This window comes from Grammomys surdaster, unplaced genomic scaffold, assembly GCF_004785775.1.
Source record: "Grammomys surdaster isolate TR1022 unplaced genomic scaffold, NIH_TR_1.0 98, whole genome shotgun sequence".
Classification (NCBI taxonomy): Eukaryota; Metazoa; Chordata; class Mammalia; order Rodentia; family Muridae; genus Grammomys; species Grammomys surdaster.
Genome location: NW_021604577.1, coordinates 5,067,790 through 5,087,109, shown reverse-complemented (window position 1 = coordinate 5,087,109; position 19,320 = coordinate 5,067,790). Strand labels below are relative to the sequence as shown.

The following is a 19,320-nucleotide window of genomic DNA, read 5'->3' as shown; positions in this document are numbered from 1 at the left end:
GGAGAGGGAGAGAGGAAGAGGGAGAGGGAGACAGGGAGAGGGAGATAGGAAGAGGGAGAGGGGGAGGGAGAGGGAGAGGGAGAGGGAGAGGGAGAGGGAGAGGGACAGGGAGAGGGAGAGAGGGAGAGGGAAACAGGGAGAGGGAGACAGGGAGAGGGAGAGAGGGAGAGGGAGAGGGAGAGGGAGAGGGAGAGGGAGAGGGACAGGGACAGGGACAGGGAGAGGGAGAGGGAGAGGGGCTGAGAGAGGGGCATGATGTCACTTAATGTCTCTGTAGAGGATCCTGGAGAATTTTTTTGGCTTAGCTGTATGTAGTCCAGTAAATTCCACTTTGCCCCTGCTCAGTTTCTAACTTTTTCTTAGAACCCAGAGTCCTAATATAAGCCTATTTCTAGGCAACTCTTATGTTTCTGAGTGACTCTCCAATTGTGAAATTCAGTAGCTACTAAACAGGTTTTATGAAAATACAGATTCCTAGGTTCTATCCAATCATAAAATTTCAGAAATCTGTAGTGGGACAGATCCTCATATATAATATATATTATTTTGTTTTGCCAGGCCCTTGCTATATAGACCAGAGTGAGATCACCGACATGTGCCGACATATCTAGCGTCTGTGTCATTTTGATTATGCCGAACTATTCTGTAGCCCAGTGAATGTAGCCAACTAGTAATATATCTCAACTCACACCTCTAACACTGGGATAGGAGGTCTGGGTCTTCCCGTCTAGAATTCTGTAAAAGCAACAAATATCCGTTTGCTAATCAGTTCTATTTCCTACGACATAAAAATCAATGAACTATTTGTAAGTATTTATATAACATCTGTTGATTTGGTTATTTTAATTAATGATTAAATATCACTGGCTGGAGGAACATTGTAGTTACAAATGTGGTCATAAAACTAGCATAAGGAACACAGTAATTAAAATGGCCATCTAATGAAATTTTTTTGTATTAAAAGGCAAAAACGGAGTTGAGCTGCAGTTGTCACACCTGCATCTGAACAAACTGGTAAATTAATTTTCTACTCTAACATTTTGATAAGCATAATGATAAAGCATATTTTTAAAGCAGTGGCATTAGGCTGGGTTTCAGGTTGATAAAACCTCTGGCTGAGAGACCTCTAGGGTGACACTGTTGGCAATGCCACCCTGCTTTCTTTACACTCAGAGACAGTCATTTGACTCCTGGAGTTTGTCAGCATGGTACAGAAAGCTTAGATTAGGCCAGCTTGTTTTCACAGGATAATTTATATTCAATGCCAAGGGAAGAGAATGGAAACAAAGATCTGCAGTCTCTAAGACCTGAATTCTTATTGGAATCATTATATACGTGATTACACTTCCTGAGAGGAGTCAGCTTTCAGGCTTCTAACAAGTAGGGACACTAGTGATCAGATGCCACTGCTTCTAATCACTTGGGGTATAGAATCAGAAGCCAATTGCTCCACAAGGACCATGCGCTAAGAAAATCATTTCCATTATCTTTCTCTCTACCTTTCCTAGAATGGAACGGAAAATTTCAAAATCCGTTCATGTCCTTGAGAAATTATGTCAAGGGCTCTCATCAAAGGGAGGAATTGATGAGAAATCAGTGGTGTGGTGACTTTTAACATCCTCTTGAGTCCAAAGTAAGGATGGTTAATTTCAAGATGATAAATATGGTTGACAACAATTAAGTTCATCAGCATAAGCAACTGAGAGGATTTGAATTATCCTCATCACAGAGAAATGATGTATGTCTGAGGAGACAGGCCAGTCACCCTGATTTGGTCATTACACATCATCTACATGTATTGAAATCATATCCCATAAATATGTATAACTGTCATGTGCCAACTAAAAATAAACAGAGATCATGAGGCCTCTGCCCTCAGGAAGGGGTTCAATGCAGGGAGCCTACGTGACACTGACCTAGGCCATCTATGTATATATTACAGTTATGTAGCTTGGTTTTCTTGTGGGAATCCTAGCAATGGGGGCAGGGGCTGTCTGACTCTTTTGACAGCTCTTAGGACCCTTTTCCTCCTACTGGGTCGCCTTGTCCAGCCTTAATACAAGGGGGGTGTGCCTAGTCTTACTGCAACTTGATACGCCATGTTCGGTTAATATCCATGGGAGGCCTGATGTTTTCTGAAGAGAAATGGAGGAGGAGTGGATGGGTAAGGTGGGGTTGAGGACTTGGAGGAGAGGAGGGAGGGAAACTGTGATTGCCATGTAAAAAGATGATTAAAAAAAAAAACATGTTAAGGAAGGGGTTAAATGCAGTTCCCACAAGAGCAAATGGTGACTTCAAAAGTGAGGTGTTACTGTGAGCTTGGCTCTACCCCTCACACACTTGTATAGGCTCCTCTCTCTCTCTCTCTCTCTCTCTCTCTCTCTCTCTCTCTCTCTCTCCCCCTCCTCTCTCTCTCTCTCTCTCCCTCCTCTCTCTCTCTCTCCTTTCTTTCTCTCTGTCTGTATCTGTCTCTATCTCTCTGTCTCTGTCTACAGACAGACAGACACACACACACATACACACACACACACACACACACACACACACACACACATCTTTAATCTTCTTACTCTATTTTTTGATAAAGCCTGAAACCCTCACCAGATATAATGGCTGACCTTAAACTTCCCTTCCTCTAGATTTTGAGCTTAAAAAAAAAAAACATTTTCAATATATATTTTTGAATTTTTAAATGATGACGCTTTAGAATGTTTATTTACTCCTTTAATCGTTTATTTTAGTGTGTCAGCATTTTGCTGGCTTGTATGTCTCTGTGCTACATGCATGTTTGGTGCCCACGGAGATCGGTGATCACATCAGAGCCTATGGAACTGGAATTACAGTTGTAAGCTACTATGTGGATGCTGGGAATCAAAGTTAGATCCTTTGAAAGAACAATAAGTGCTTTTCACCTCGGGATCATCTCTCTAGACCCTCAATATACATTTTAAAAAATAGACTGCTGACTGACACATATTTCCTGGAATACTGAACCATTCCTTCATTGATTTGCTTTAAAAAGAAATAATTAATGGATGGACCTGGCAAGAAGAGAATCTCTCCTGATGTTCAGCCAATTATTTTTTTTTTCAAAAAAAAAACCTCATAAAGCAATTGTGCATTTCATCCAATTATTGTCCCTTAAAATATGTATGAGGCCAAGTAAAATTGTGTTTGACAGACACTGTGGTACACAGAGGAGTGCCTTAGCCAAAAGGTTAATTTGATGAGCTATCTGAAAATCTATTCACATGTAGCGTCCTAGTTGGTTCAAAGATCATTATGTATGTTACTAAAAAAAAAAAAAATCAACAACAGTCAACAACAAAAACAAAACTGTCCTTAATCAAAGGTTTAGCTCAGAAAGTAACTCAAACTCAACCATCCTCCTACACATGCTGAATACGACACATCCCTCAGTGCTCTAAGTATCAAACACAGGATATCAGCCATTCAGTATAAGCCCAAAGGCTTTTCTCTCTTGCCTGACTAGCATCTATCTACTCTTGCCTCCCAGAGCCTTCATGACTGGCAAGGTATTGCCGCAAGCCGACTGATATGCCTGCCTCTGATATATTCATGATCATTCAGCATCCCTTCTTTCTACATCTGCTAGCAACTGGAAGAGTGACTTTATCAGATGCCCACACGCCAAAACCCAAAAGGAATTTTCAACTCAACTCCTTGGGGTAGTTTTTGACATTTTGTTATAGTTGCTTAGCTGTACTAGCATAAAAGAAACATTTTTCCTGGAATTATAAGCAACCCTGGCACCACCCTGCAGTGAGTAGGTCTAAGGCTCTTCTGTTTTTAGATTACTATTGCCAGGGAATCTATTTGATTTCTCCTTTGAGCTAGATTCTCTGTTCATCTCTTTCACAGTCCTGCCAGGTTTTTTTTTTTTTAAACTGTTGTTGGATATGTAATTCCACCACTGCAAAGTTGCCTGCTCCTACCAAGCCACTCAGAATGTTTGCCGGTGGCATCGAAGGTGCTGCTCACTTGTGAGCACTGGTGTTGTTAGAGATTGGTAGAGGCAGGGAGGCGTTGTCCTAGGCCACAGAAATATATGATCCTACATACCCCAAGGCACAAAGGACCTCCCGAAAGGAATTCTTATTAAAATCCGGGATGGGGGTGGCATTTGTGAGTCAGGCAACTTGGATGGCATAAACTGTAAAATGTGGCTGGGCAGTGGTGGCGAGCGCCTTTAATTCCAGCACTTGAGAGGGGGAGGCAGGCAGATTTCTGAGTTCGAGGCCAGCCTGGTCTACAGAGTGAGTTCAGGACATCCAGGGCTACACAGAGAAACCCTGTCTCAAAAAAAAAAAAAAAAGCCAACAACAAAAAAAGATTTAAGCTGTAAAGTGTGGTTTTCTGGGGGGTCTGTGTGTGGCCAATAAGGTATCCCGGTAACAGCTTTGGGTACATACTTGTAGGCTTGGACTTGTAGAGTTACTCTCTATGCTGCAAAGCTAGAATCCACCAGAAGGGAGATCTTTGAGTTGCTTTGATCAGGTTTAATGAGCCTCTGAAAGTACAAAATACCTTTTTTAGGAACCACCAGGAGCAGAGAAAACTCTATAGGGAGAAAACATTATCCTTGGTAGATTCCTGTGGGCAGGGAGTGTGTTGGTCTGTAGATCGGCCTTCTCCAGCAAAAGTCGGGGCTGAATAGAGTGCAAGTGAAAAAGAGGAGCAGAAGCAGGGAACAAGGAAGGGGAAAGATCACAAGAGAATACTGTTGAGTCTTTAAGTGTAATTCCTGCTGGAAGACTGGCAAGCTTAAGGCTTCCTGGAAGGAAAATGGACCCGCAGCAACTGTTAGGCAAGCTTCCCACCCAGGCCACCGAGGCCGTTTATTACACAGGCAAGCGGGGAATTTGGCAATCGAGTCCCAAGTTAGATGTGTAACTAAGGGAGAGTAGGGAAGGAAGATGTTAACCTTTTGGATTAATTCAGGAATGGACCGTGTTTCCTGTTCCCCTCAGGCTGGTGGCCAATAGCTGGTGTGCCTGTGTGCCCTTGTAAATCGCCCCCACTAGCACCCAGACTTACGCTGCTGCTGACTGCACGTAATCCCTTGCCAAGGTGGAAGTACATAACCAGCAGGGTTAAGTGAGATTTATCAAGCCACACTCGCGAGGTTCCCTAAACCACTAAGTGAGAAGCTTAGAGACCCTGCCAGGTTCAGGGGCAAGTATGATGTCATCACAAGTTGTTTCAATTATCTACAGATTGCTTTCCAAAGAGCAGTGATAGATTTTCGGTGGGCACACGGGAGTATTCTGCTGGCTCTCTCTTAGTTCTGGAGTCTACGGAACAGACTTAACCGGGTTAAGATAAAGCCAGCTGTCTATCTCAGTCACCTTTCCTGTCATTGGAGCAGCCAGGATGACAATATAGGGGCCGTTTCATTTTAGAATAAGTTGCTCTGACAGACAGCCTTCTTTCCACGTTTTTATTAGTACCTTCTCCTAGGTTTTGATCTTAAGATCTGAGGCCAGGAAACCCTGGATAGCAAATTCTCACTGCCCACTCCCTGAAATTGTTCCTAATTAGTAAGGTATTTTAGCATCTATCCAGTCTCGGGGATGGCTATTAAGTCTTTATATGAGTACAGTCTCCTATAAAGCACTCTGGAAAGGGTCATTTTAATTTGTGTTCTTGGAGTGTTCCATATCCTGAAAGTGATGGGGGATCTGGGTGTCTATTTTTTCTAAAGCCTCTTGGCAAGACTTGGATGAGCCTTGCTTTAAGGTTTGATTAGCTCTTCCTACTTTTTATAGAGGACTGAGACCTACAAGAATGTAAGTAATGTTTAATGCCTAATCCCACTCTTTGGGTCATTTGTGAAGTAAAGAAGGGGTCTGTTGTCACTTTGGAGCAACTGAGGCAATCCAGAGACAATGACAGTTTATTTCAGAAAACAATCTTTGCTGCTTCTGTAGCTCTTTCAGTTCTGGAGAGGGAAGATGCTATGCACCCAGTAAACACTTCCATTAGTAGCAAGAGGAGCTTCAACCCTCTGCAGACTGGGATGGGAGAGAGGGAAACCAGTTACTGTGGAGTTCTTACAGACTTTGAGGACTTTTTAAAGTTGATTTGTGTTTTATACTAGGAGATAAACTTGAGACAAGTGTTTGGAGGTTGCGATATAAAGCAACCTGTTTGTGTGTCAGGTAGAAAGGGTGGCGAGTTGTGACAGTTTTAATTATCAACTTGATACAACCTAGAATCATGGAGGAAGAGATTCTCAATAAATGACTAGATCAGAGTGGTTTATGGGCGTGTCTACTGGGGACTGTTTCGATTGCATTGATTAATGTGGAAAAAACGGAGCCCCAAAGTCAGCGGCACCGTTCCCTGTGTGGGGGCAGGAGCTGTATAAGAGAAAGTAGGCATGCGTACATTCACTCTGTGTCTGCTGACTGTGGATGTGCTGTGGTGCCCGTCTCAAGCTTCTGCTGCTACTGAGACTTCCCCACACTGAGGCACTGTAACCACGAACTGTGAATTCGAATAAACCTCTCTTCCCCTGAGTTGCTTTGTCAGGATATTTTATCACAGCCACAGAATCAAAAGTAGGGCAGGGACCAAGGCTGTTTTGAGCAGCAATCACCTCTTAGAACTGTAAAGCAGTACTTATGAAAAGCTACGTGCTAGCGGAGTGGGAGCCACACATTTTTACATAACAGATGTTGAATAATTCAGAAAAATAAATGGATCCTGACCCAAAAGCATCTTCTTGGCAAGCAGGAATAGCCAACTGGAAGAATGAAGCTACTTGCTACAACTATTGTTCTGATAGCACTAACTAATCTCCTCTGGTTTAACAGCAAGAATGTATGCATAGTTACAGTCATTTCTGGGAGTCATAAATAGTCTACAAGCATTCTCAGAACTATGTCGTGATGACCAAACCTTGGGGAAACAAGACAGGTAAAATCCATTTCAACCTATGTGGGCAGCCACACTCTGCTGCTGGTTTTGTTCTTAGAAACAGCCAGAAGAGATCATTAAAATAGTGTGTATGCTTAGGCTCAAAAATAAAATAAAAATTTAATTAGTCAGACAAATAAACATTGTGATACAGTAAATTCATCTCCATAATTTGATGAAGTAGTAGTGGCTAGACAGCTCATCTTCCATCTGGATCTTAGGAGACGTAGGAAAGATTAAACATGAAATACATGTATGTACTCACAGAGATGAGAGTCACAGAGAGAATGTTTTATGGCTTCACAGCATCGAGGGAAGGAGACTAATATTCTGGTAGCTATTTCCTTCGAACATTCTTTTCAGTAAGAGCAACTGGCTGGTGAGATCCAGACAGCTTACGAAACTTACTAAGGTCAAGAAACTCTTGAAAGTTCCAAGGTTCACGAAGCCTTGCTCCAAGGTTATACAATGTAGCGAACAGTCGCTGGAGAGAGGAGACACCGGCAAGCAGAGCTGTGTGGAAGGAACGCCACCGATATAGCTTTTGTGACCCACCTCCCACACTGGAGTGCTCTTCTCCGTGGATGCAGTTGCCTGAGTCAATCCACACCCAGCTTCTGAAAGCAACCCCAATAAATCCACTAATTTAAGTTAGGCTTGGGTGGAATTGTGACTTTGGTTTGTGTCGAAACCCTATCTGGGGTGGGCAGACATCTGTCTTCCTGGGAAGTTATGCAACAGGAACAGAAAAAGAAAATATGAAAAGACCAGACACATTTGTGATGTTATATTCAACCCCTTGAATTAGACCTTCAGACCAGCCAAAGAGTCAAAAGTGTTGTGAGATTTGAAGGATGTAAAAGCTTTCAACCAGTCACAGAGTCATGGGCCCTGTATCTGCTACATCATTCAGATAGTCACACTATCAGTCTAATTAGTGTTCTCTTGTAAGGCCTGAAGCTGGGGCAATTGAAAGCTACCACTTAGTAAAATGGTCCTCATGTCAAAAGGAGTGGGGGAGACAAGAGCCATGCTAATGTGTGCTTTAATTTAAAGCAGGCACACTAGGAAAAATTATTGAGGACTATAAGTGATTGATATTGTTCCACTTTAAAAAGAACCTCAGTATGAGTTTTCATATCAAACAAATAAAGGCCTCTTGGTGAGTTGGCTGTTATCATTACTATTATTCATTACCGAATTCTGATTTTTTTTTTGATGGAACTTTTCATGGCCTAGTCATGCAGGAATTTAGGATGCCAGGCATGAATATGTCACTGAAGGTCAAACTGGGACAGGGTGTCCGAGTTCATTGTCTCATATCAATGATGAAAGACACAGACATTCCTGGGAGTATGCAGAGTGAAGGAAGCTTTATTAAGGAGAATTAGAGAAAAGTGAGAAATGGAGGGAAAGCAAGAAGAAAAAATTAATAGAGGCTCCAAATAGGAGGATGGTTTTTAATGCAGGAAAAAACCACCAATCTCCCTTCTGATCAAGGCATAAACTACATAAAGGCTACGGTTGCCGGTATGAGACTGATTAGCTCTCTGGGATATCATGGGGTAAGTCCATGGAGGACCCACAGGCTCTTTATGTGTTCTCCTGGCCCAAGCAGGAAGATAGCATGCTGTTCATGTGCTGCCTACCCTGTTAGGGAAGGCTGAAGCCTCTCAGTCCACTTCTGATGTGTGTTTTATTAGCTACTGGTCTTGACCGTCTGTTCTCGCCGAAAGCAGTGGCCAGTGTGGTGTGGCCACTGTGAACTTTGGAAGTGTCTTGCTGTTAATTAGACCACATCCCCCTTGTTTCCACATTCACCTGACCTCCATGGACTTCCCCTTGGCCCCACAGAGTTAACCTATCACAACCAACGAGATGTTGCTGGAGTTCCGGTTTTCTCGTATTTGGCTCCCTGTGAAGTGCTCTCTGGCGATCTCCTAAGTGGAAGCTTCTTGCTACATTTACAGCTTAGCCTGCTGCACTTGGTTATACACATCAGAAGCAAGAGTATATGAAAGGACGATCAATAGCAACTTATAGATACTATTAGAGATACTTGTACCTCCTGGGGCTTGGGGGGGGGGGGGGGGGGGCGCAGACAGGTTGGCAGCCTGGGAACACTAGCCCAGAGCCTGTCTTGCTCTTCTTGTCTGTCTCACTTAGCTTTTTTATACCCAACTCTAAGCCCTCATATTCATGTTCCAGAATTTGTCATCTTAACCTCTAATCTCCCTTTAGCCCTAAAGTCCACCCTTACCATTACACATGTGAGGTGCATGAAGTTTTAACCATGAGTCCTTTTTTCTCCAGCTTTACTGAAGACTGAGAGCTGGCTCCTCTGTCACGACTCTCTAGATTCTGCCTACACTTTAACATGTAACAATTCACATAATAGTCCCAACCACTCCTTGGAAAAATTCTAAAAGTACCAAACACTGGTGAGCATGCGGAGTAAGCAGAGCCTTCATGATGGTAACGCACAGTCTCTCGTCCACTTTGGAAGATAACGTAGCGATTTAAAAAAAAAAAATTAAACGTGCATCTACCAGATGATCCAGTCCTAGTACTTCAGACATCCACAGAAGAGCAAAGGCAATGTGTGTATGTACATACTTTCTTCCACAAAAATCTTCATTGTAGCTCTCTTGAAAAGAGGTTTAGACAAGGTGCACTCTGATTGCCCATGAACTGGTGACCAGAAAAGAAACTGCAGCTCATCCACCCAGTGAAATACACTTAGCGATAAAGAATAAACTTCTGTCCGAAGAGCATAGATGAATACCCAAACAGTTACATGTAGGAGGAGCTAATGTGAGAGGAGTTAGGAGAGGAAGAGGAAGAGGAGGAGTAAAGAGGAGAGGAGGAAAAGGAAGAGGAGGAGCTAGGAGAGGAGGAGGAAGGGGGGGAGATGGAGGCGGATGTTCACATGTCTGTAGCAGTCAAAGGTGGTATATCTAGGTTGGGTATTGGGTTACACTTCTGATTGTATGGGTATTACTGATTATTACTAAATATATAAGCCTTTGATTAATCTTTAAGCATTAGAGTCTCATCTTTCTACTGGGCCCACATGGATGGCAGGATGGTCTAGGCAATGCCCAGCCTTGCAGAGACAGCATGGAAAATTGGCAGAGCCATCTCCCACTCTGGCATCTCGTGGGTGGCAGGGCTAGTGATTCTGGCTGGCCGGTTCTAGCTGCTGCGCGCATGTGGCCTCTGGCCATGGAACATGGTGGCTGAGCTAGGCAGAGCTGCCGCAGCTTAAGATAGATAGTCAGCTTGACCTGAGGCCGTTTTTAAATAATTGCTTCAATAGTTACACTGCATGAAAGAAAGCAAACCAAAGAGTACCTACGGTGAATGTACTTATGTACCACTTGAGACGATGGAGATGAATATACACTACAAGAGAACAATGGTTGCTTAGGTATGGGGGCAGGAAGGAAGAAACTATAGCTTCTTATATAGAAGAATACTTGAGAATGAAGGACGTTCATCTGCGGTGTCACACAGATACACATATGTCAAAACTTGTCAAATGATGCACCTTAAATATAGCCCATACGTCAGTTACACCTCCATAACAGCTACACACTTTAATGATATATCTTGTCGCTCTTCTCCAGCCATCACCATCTGCTCTTAAGAAAACAATGAACCACTTACCGTAAAATGAACTTGATGTCTTGGAGAGATTGTGAATTAAATATATAATCAACATTTGCAAATATTCTAAGAGTGTTCTTTTACCAAGGTAAGTTTAATATCACGTGAACCTCTTCAGCACAATAATTTGTCTAACCTAACGCAGTTATCAGTAATTCTCATCTGTAAAATGCAGCATGAAACTACGAAAGCCAGAAAAGTAAAAATAATTGCTTTGTGGGAATTACTTGTTATGATTCTTTGGACAGAGCAGTCCTTTTCCTCCCTCTGCTTAGATAACTAAGTTTCTTCTGTCTCTTATCTGCACTCAAGCTTTTTTTGCCAGCCTGCATACCTCCATCTAGAGAGATTCGTGCATAAGGTCCTTGTACTACCTTGCATAACCATTATATGGTTCAAGAAGGCATCCACCTTCCTTAAAATCAGCCTGTGAAAACTCCCATCTAATGGTCTGGCATTCGGTTCTTCACATCTGCCATCCTGTATTCTAGAGTCTGGATCCCTTTACAGTCTTTATTCAAAGACTGGATGGAATAATTTCATCATCTCCAGTCCTGATTAGAGTAGGCAGGCGTAGCGTTTCTGAGGAGTACCCTCTAGGTACAGAGTCACACAAGGCTTTAACTCTTCGAAGGTTAAAAAGCTACTAATGAAAATGAATTGTGGATAAAATCGCAAACTCTAGAATTAAAACATCTTCCACTTGAGCATCTGTCTCTGTCACTTGCCGTGTGGAAACATCTCTAATATCTGAGCACTATAATGAGGCTTAAGCTATCTACGTATTAATAGTATTCGCTTCCATTGTAAAATACTGCTATGGCTAATCTTATCCAAACAGTATTTAAGATGCCAATTCAACTTTTTTTCACGTAACATCTATCTCAAATACATATACATATGTAAATGATTATCCCCTATAGTCATAATATGCTGACAAAAAAAAGCTTTCTCTTTTGGAGTTAAGGATTCCTAATTAAAATCAAGACCGGTCCAAAATTAGTACTAATTTCAAAAGGCCAAGCAGCTCCAGCCCGGACAGCTGCGCCTCAGGGAAAACCCAGCCAATTTCCGGCTGCCCCACCCACCTTGTCACGCTGGGACCCGCCCCTCCCCTCCAGGACCCGCCCCCTACACCCTGATCCCGGCTCCCATTGGGCGAGTCTGACGGCTGTACACACACACACCCCCCCGACACGCGCACGCTGGGCGGGGCCTTCGCGCCTGCGCAGCCTCGCGGCCCGCGGCTGGCCTGGCCGGGCTGGGGGGAGGGGGCGGCCCGCGGAATCCTGCTCCGTAACAAGCGACGCGCCGCGCCCCGCGGTCCCGGCTGCGTGGGCCGCTCGGGTGGGGCTGGGCGCTGCGGCTGCGGTGGCTCCCGCCGCGGCGGGCGCGATGGAGGCCGTGCCGGAGCCCCGCACGCTCGCCGGGGCCGGCCGAGGCAGCCGGACGAGCTGGTAGATGCGGCGGCCGCGGTGGCGGCGGCCCGGGCTCTCCATGAGCGAGCGGCGGCAGCGACGGGTGCGGCGGCACCGGCGGTCTTCGGTCCCGCGGGAGGTAGGCGCGGAGGAGCCGACTGCGGCCCAGAGGCCTGGCCGCCGCGGCGGGAGGGTGGGCGTGGCCGCGCGGGCATGGATCTCCCCCCCCACCCCACCCCAGGACGGCGAGCCCGCGCCCCTCGGTAGTGCGGTGTTCGGTTCCCGTGACAAGGTGGTCGAGCCCTCCGGGGAATCCAGTGTGACCCCTGGGTATGACAGCTCAGGAAAAGGGGGTCCAGTTGGTGGAGAAACTGAGGTTGGGGAGTTTCCCAGGCTCAGTCCAACTGAAGGCGCTGGGATGGAGGCAGGTAAGAGCCTGCCTAGTATATCCATCAGTGACTACATGTATGCCAGAAACTCCGAGCTGTTTCATTAAAGCTCTTTGCAGCCATCTCTCCCTTTTCTTTCCTTTTTTTTCCACTTTATTTGTTTTTAAGTTTTACAGCAGTTTACATTTGAACAGCTGACTAACTTATTGCTAGAATTTTAAGTGTTCCCGAGATTTTCCAGCCTTGCCTCTAAACTCTGAAGTTAGGTTCGTGCCTTATAAATCTTATATATCATGCGGTCTTAATGGTGCAGATTATAGTCATTGCTTTTCGGAGCTCTGGTTACCCCTCATTTGATCACATCCAAAAGATAATTCCAACAGAAACGCTAAGAATTTAGGCTTCCTTTTCCAGTATAATATTTGGGAATCCAAATTCAAGCACCCAAACCTTGCAACAAAAATTCTTTAAAATTCATGAGATAAAACTCAGATCGTGAAAAGTTTCTCTCATTTTAAAAAGATACTTGAATGCCTTAGGGTTTTTTTTTTTTAACTCTAAATGAAACGGATCAGTTTATCTTAAGAAAGGTGTCTCCTTTTGTTTCCAGATTTGTCACGCTCTGCTATTTCAAAGTGACTGATGAGAGCTAATGTTGACACTCTCTATATAAACTCCCAGGAGTCTAACCAAATATAGTACCAGATAATACGGAATGGAGTATCTTGTCTCAAGTAGAAAACAGTGTACACGTGTTAATGTACAACGGAATTTGCTACCACAGAATAATCTTGAAGTTAATTTTGGACATAAAACTCATGTTTAGAGTTCAGTTTGTGTTGGGTTTGGGAGGATGGGATATTTGAAAAGAAAAGGTAGTTCAAGAGAAACTGACTTGAGCCATTTCTTTCTCCTTTTTTTTCTTTTCTTTCCTTCTTTCTTTTTTATCCCCTTAAACGTCTCTGTGAAAGTAACATTAGAAAGGAACGCTGTCATTTATAGTTATTTATTCCCAAGTAAAGGGAAGCTACTTTTACAAAACACTTTCAACATGGCTGGTTTTTTTTAATTGGTTATATAACATACATAGGATGCAAACACCTTTATTAAAATAGTGTCAGTGACTCTAAAAACAGTGTTTGGCTGTCCTCGAGGATAGGAGAAGGAAAGGAAACAATTTAAAGGGGAAGCACACTCCGTTTTATTGCCAGATTAGGCAGAGGGAAGACTCAGGATGTTAAGTTCTGGGAGTTTCATAACATGGCCTCTGTAGTTAAAATGCACACCAGCACAATTCTAGGATGCAAGTACACATCCCAAAGTGAATAGAAATGCAAGCCGTGCTACTGTTAGATGTGATGTTACAGCTGGGCGGTGGTGGCGAACACCTTTAATCCTAGCACTTGGGAGGCAGAGGCAGGCGGATTTCTGAGTTCGAGGCCAGCCTGGTCTACAGAGTGAGTTGCAGGACAGCCAGGGCTACACAGAGAAACCCTGTCTCGAAAAACAAAACAAAAAAAGTGATGTTCCTTCACTTTTGCTGTCTGGGTTAAATGCCAGATTATTCTTTAACTACAGCAACAGATCATCATGTACTTGTTTTATGGTATAGATATACTTTGTAGTATAATTCATATAAAAACCGTGAGATAGCTCTTCTGCACTTGAAAATGTCTAAGAGTTTCATTTCAGTTTCTTAAGTGGAACTGCCTGTAATTAACAAGGAACTGAAGCATAGCTTTTAATTGGGGAGGTAGAAAGAGGTCTACGTTAAGAACAAAAAGTATAATATGTAATTTTATTTTTTACTAGCACATGTCAGCTTTTCAAAATAGTGTTTCTCTACGCAATTTTCAAAAGTTTATACCTTCTAATAACTTTATTTTCATTTATTATAAAGTTTTCCTATATCACACATTAAAAACCAATATAATTAATACAACGGCCCATCAGATGGTTATTCTAAGCCTTAAAAAGAAGGATTTGGATTTTTTTTAAACATTGATCTAATTTTGGGTATTCAGGTATCTGTGTGTGTGTGTGTGTGTGTGTGTGTGTGTGTGTGTGTGTGTGTGTACACAGTGTACATGCCTTGTGCTCACAGAGGTAAGAGGGCACTGGATTCCCTGGGACTGGAGTTACAGGAAGTGGTAAGCCTCCATGTGGGTGCTAAGAACTGAACCTAAGTCTTCTTGCAAGAACAGCAAGTGCTCTTAACTACTTAGCCATCTCTCCAGCCCCTGTGTCTATTAAAAGCTAACAAAAAGCCTAGGTACCAAAGCTCACTAGTTTTAAAAAAAAAAAGTGTGGTGTGTGTGTGTATGTGTGTGTGTGTGTGTGTGTGGTCATCTATCCATGGCTACACATAGTCCAGCATGTGGAGATCAGAGGGAACTCTGTGGAGTCAGTTCTCTCTTTCCACCCTTCTGTGGGTTCCTGGGATCAATGCATATTGGCCACACCCCTGAATGCCTTCAATTGTCATTATTTTCATATTAGGAGGTGTTCTAACAATCTAACCTGACTCTGTAAGTAGAGTCATTTTCATTTCAATGAATCTAATTTCTGTATACGTTTTCTCTTCCACTTTCAAAATTCAGGATGAAGACACTGTTTGAAGAGATCAAAGCATCAATTAAAAATAACTATAACCAAGATCGATCATTTTGGAGGCCTGTCCTTCCTTGGGGAGGAGTTTTTACTATCAAAGCTGGCCGCAAAGCAGTCTCCTGTACACCCCTCTATGTTGAGATCAGACTGAAAAATACCTGCACCATAGACGGATTCTTGATGTTACTGTACGTCATTCTTAATGAAAATGAAAATTTCCCCAGGGAACTCTCTCTCCATTTCGGCAGAGAGTTTGTGGACTGTTTTCTTTATTTAATGGACACCTACAGCTTTACAACTGTGAAGCTGCTTTGGATTTGGGACAAGATGGAAAAACAGCAATACAAATCTGAAGTTCATAAAGCCTCACTAGTGATTGATTTGTTTGGGAACGAGCATGATAATTTCACAAAGAACCTTGAACATCTTATGTCTACCATTCAAGAGAGCTACTGTTCTAACTGGCGCTGCCCGACCCGAGTCCAGGAAGATCAGCAGCGCACAATAAGTATAAAGTAAGCCGCCATCCACTCTGCTTTGTCACATTTATTTTTAAATGAGGTTTGCTTAATTATAATGCACCTATGTATAAAACTACCCGGTAATTTTTTAGTAGCAAAGAAATAAATTATTCAATATGCAAAGTAAGTCATTCTTGGTCAGGGCTTCCTAGGTTGTTTATGCCAAAGATTTATCTTCTCAAAGGGCACTTTAATGTTTTTAGTGTTTTATCTTTTGAATGGTCCCTTCAGAAAGAATGGTTACTTGTACATGAACAAGAAAAGTAAGCCCGGCAATGGTGGCGTACGCCTTTAATCCCAGCACTTGTGTGGCAGAGGCAGGTGGATTTCTGAGGTGGAGGCCAGCCTGGTCTACAGAGTGAGTTCCAGGACAGCCAAGGCTACACAGAGAAACCCTGTCTCGAAAAGCCAAAAAAAAAAAAAAAGGAAGTACTCTTTTTGTGGACAGGCCCAGGGCACATTTATGACAGAAACTCCAGGTTTGGTTTCTCATATCTGGAAAGGCTGTGTCTGAGAATGCTTAACACTGAGTGGAGGCAGCTGAGTAGCTTCGGCTTTCAGAGAAAATGCAGACTTCCAGGATTGTAAAAAATGGTAGGGAAAGCCAAGCTGGGAAGACCTGGTGGAGTGCTGGCAGATATTAAAGCCTCAGGGCTCCTGATAGGGAAAAGGATTGATACTGGGGGAAGACAAACAAATCCAGACATTGTCACGAGGGAATTTGGCTCTAGTTAGGAAAAAGCAGCTTAATAGACTGGAAATGTACATTGTGCATACACGTGTGTCATCTATTTTTCTGTATTGCTGATAAAATGGTGTCGATTTGAAGTTTATCAGGAAATGTTTTTCTTACACTAGGATCATGGAAACTTTACCCATGCAGTATTTATTTATTTAATTCAGTTGCTTCTATAGTATTTGCCTAAAATGTAAGGCTGGGCACATATGGTGTTGTATGATTATAATACCAACATGCAGGGAGTTGAGGCAAAAGGATGACTTTGAGGCTATCCTGAGCTACAGAAGTGAGGTCCTATCTTAAATGAAATAGCAAAAAAACCCTAAGACAGCAGAGGTCGTATGCTTTACATCTTTTGTTCTGCTCCTACTGTGTTGGCCTGTAGTGTGGTGAACTGTTAAAAACCATTCTTACTTGCATTTTGCTATTGTAGTCCTCCCCAGGAAATTCCACATGGAAACTTGATACGACTGGCTGTGGATGAGTTATTCTGTTCCAAGATTGAACTTTGTGAAGAGCGTGGGTGAGTACATGATAGACATTTGCAATGAAAGTATTTCTATTGTGTTACGAAGAAATCTAGGTTGATAAGCTCTTTGAAGTTAATACACATGTGAAACAGCAACACCTAAATATTTAGGTAGCCTGGCAGTTCTCAGTGCTCTTATAGTTTGTTATCATGTGTTGTATATTGTTATCAGATATAAGTATAAAATATGTTACAACTGCCAGTTGATGAATACAAAGCAAATACCTTTTCTCTTTTTCCTCATTGCTGAGTAGGTACAATAAAACCTTGGTTAACCGGAACCCAGCTAATCAGGACCCTCAATTAAATGGACTTTTTTCTGCATTCCTCATTTAGGATAAAGGTAAATGACAAACAAAAAACTTAACACAGTTAAAAAAGAGTGAAGTGGGGCACAAACATTCATTCCAGTCTTTTAGAAAGTTCTATGTCCACATTATTTTGTGCATTAGGAGTTAATATTTTGAAGAATGGTTTTATAAAACCATAGAAGATCTTGATCATAAAAGAAGGAAAAATAAAAGATACATATGTTAAAGACTCTTAAGAAAAAAAAAAAAAAAGAACCTAAATAGTTCAGCAGCGGGTACTGAAGTAAATGGTCTTCTGGTTAACTTAGTATAGTCAATAGTGTTTTCCAATCAGAGGACTGTGCCTTCCGGTTAATCGAGATTTTACTGTAAAGTTGTATTTGGTCTGTGTGCTTAATACTGAGAGAGAGAGAGAGAGAGAGAGAAAGAGAGAGAGAGAGAGAGAATATGAGAGAATATGAATGAGAATTCAGTTCATGTTAATAGAAGATCCTAAAGAGAGGAGGCATTTCCCCTCAGTCATTATTGGATCCATCTTCAAGAGGAAACTATGCATAAATAGAAGCTAGTTGATGGTTCAGCAGATTCATGCTTTTATAATGTAATATAAGCATAAACAATCGACTTTTCCAGGAAGTTTTAAAGTTATCACTTGCAGTATAGAGAACCCTATAAACCTCCAGAACTAGGAAAATAAGGTAATATTAGACAGTCCTTTCATTACCTGTTATAGTAGTATACCTATACTTACTAGAAAATTAAATTCGGAAGTGTTGAGAAGCAGCTTGTCCCATGTATAATAATGTCCATGCCCAATTTTCATTTTAGGTGTGGTGGTTTAAGAGAATTTTCCCAGCGCATTTTCTGCCACGGGGCACCCCCTTTTGTTGTGTTAAATATGCAGCATTGGAGACCTGAGGATCTGGCTTATGTACCGTATTACTTGGATTTATCTGATCACAAGTAGGTAGTAGGTAGTTTTTGTTGTTTATTTGCTCGACTTACAAAACTAGAGAAAAAACTAGTCCACCATGATCTTTACTAGCCATTAAGATATTGTTACCTGAACATGGTAACATAGACCTTTAACCCCAGCACTCTGGACTCAGAGACAGGAGGATTCTTGTGAGTGTGAGGCCAATCCACTGTACTAGGGAGTTATAGACCATACAGAGCTACACAGTGAGACCCTAAAAAAAAAAAAAAAAAACAGAAACAAAAAAAAACGACGTTTTAGATTTCTGGATTCTGACTGGGATCAGAGTCCACTATGAAGAAATGGCGTAACAGCAGCATGCATAATGATTAGGGGCTGGATTATAGAAGAGGACTGTTCAAACCCTAGTTCTGCCTTTTACAGGACATATACATAACAGTTCTTACTGATGAAGCAGAAATGATAGTATGTGTGCATATATATATATATATATGTATGTATATCTGTAAAAGTAAATAGTATTTTTAAAGAGGACTTTATCATAAAAGTGAAATGTAACCCTTTTGTCCCGTGCTGCCGTCGCTTTGCAGATACCTGCTGGAAGGCGCCACTTTATTTAACAAAGAGGAGCATCATTACTCTGCTGCCTTCCAGATTGACGGACACTGGATGCACTATGATGGCCTCAGAAATGTGAATTTAATTTTGTTAAATAAACCCCCAGAGTTTCTCCTCTTGTCATCATTGGTTTATATTCGAGCAACAGAGAAATAAATATAGACTGATGCTGAATTAAATTGTTCTCCCGACTGCCCATGCTCCCCAGAGCAAGGGCTTTTGTTCTGTATACACTTGGTATCCAAGGAAGCAATTCAACTATACTAGTTTCAGAGATGTATTTTTCATTGTTTTGCCCCAGGTAAATGTTTTATATGGATGATCTATGCAAAAATGTATTTTTAAAGTATTTTCTGGGTTATTTTTATACAAGCATATGTTATGTTCAAATAAAATGTATCTCGTGGCCTTTGTACTTTTTATTTATATATACCTCAAGAGCTTTTTATACTTCTATCCTTAAATCCAAGAGAATACTTTGTCATTTGAATTCTAAATGATTTTAATTTGATTTCCCTTTTTAGATACCTGAGTAAATGATTTTAATTTGATTTCCCTTTTTAGATACCTGAGTAAAACCTAGCATAAGGTCAGTATTTTGGTTATCTGACTATGTTTCTTTGCCTTACCTTCAGAA

The 19,320-nt window shown here is 42.0% G+C and overlaps 1 protein-coding gene across 1 annotated transcript; it reads left to right on the top strand.

Annotated features, from left to right (window-relative positions):
• Positions 1-11,887: 11,887 nt before the first annotated feature.
• On the top strand, positions 11,888-19,088 carry CUNH14orf28 (chromosome unknown C14orf28 homolog). Its single transcript, XM_028782278.1, has 5 exons — positions 11,888-12,168; positions 15,019-15,543; positions 16,722-16,811; positions 17,957-18,091; positions 18,656-19,088. Exons 2-5 carry the CDS (start codon positions 15,020-15,022, stop codon positions 18,837-18,839), a joined length of 933 nt encoding a protein of 310 aa, XP_028638111.1. The 5' UTR covers positions 11,888-12,168; position 15,019; the 3' UTR covers positions 18,840-19,088.
• Positions 19,089-19,320: the final 232 nt, after the last annotated feature.

Bases quoted from the DNA above. Each gene is read 5' to 3' on its own strand.
- CUNH14orf28 (XM_028782278.1), top strand. From the start codon at position 15,020: ATGAAGACACTGTTTGAAGAGATCAAAGCATCAATTAAAAATAACTAT. The intron at 15,544-16,721 runs GTAAGCCGCCAT...TTGCTATTGTAG, and splicing joins CAGCGCACAATAAGTATAAA to TCCTCCCCAGGAAATTCCAC. The intron at 18,092-18,655 runs GTAGGTAGTAGG...GTCGCTTTGCAG, and splicing joins TTGGATTTATCTGATCACAA to ATACCTGCTGGAAGGCGCCA.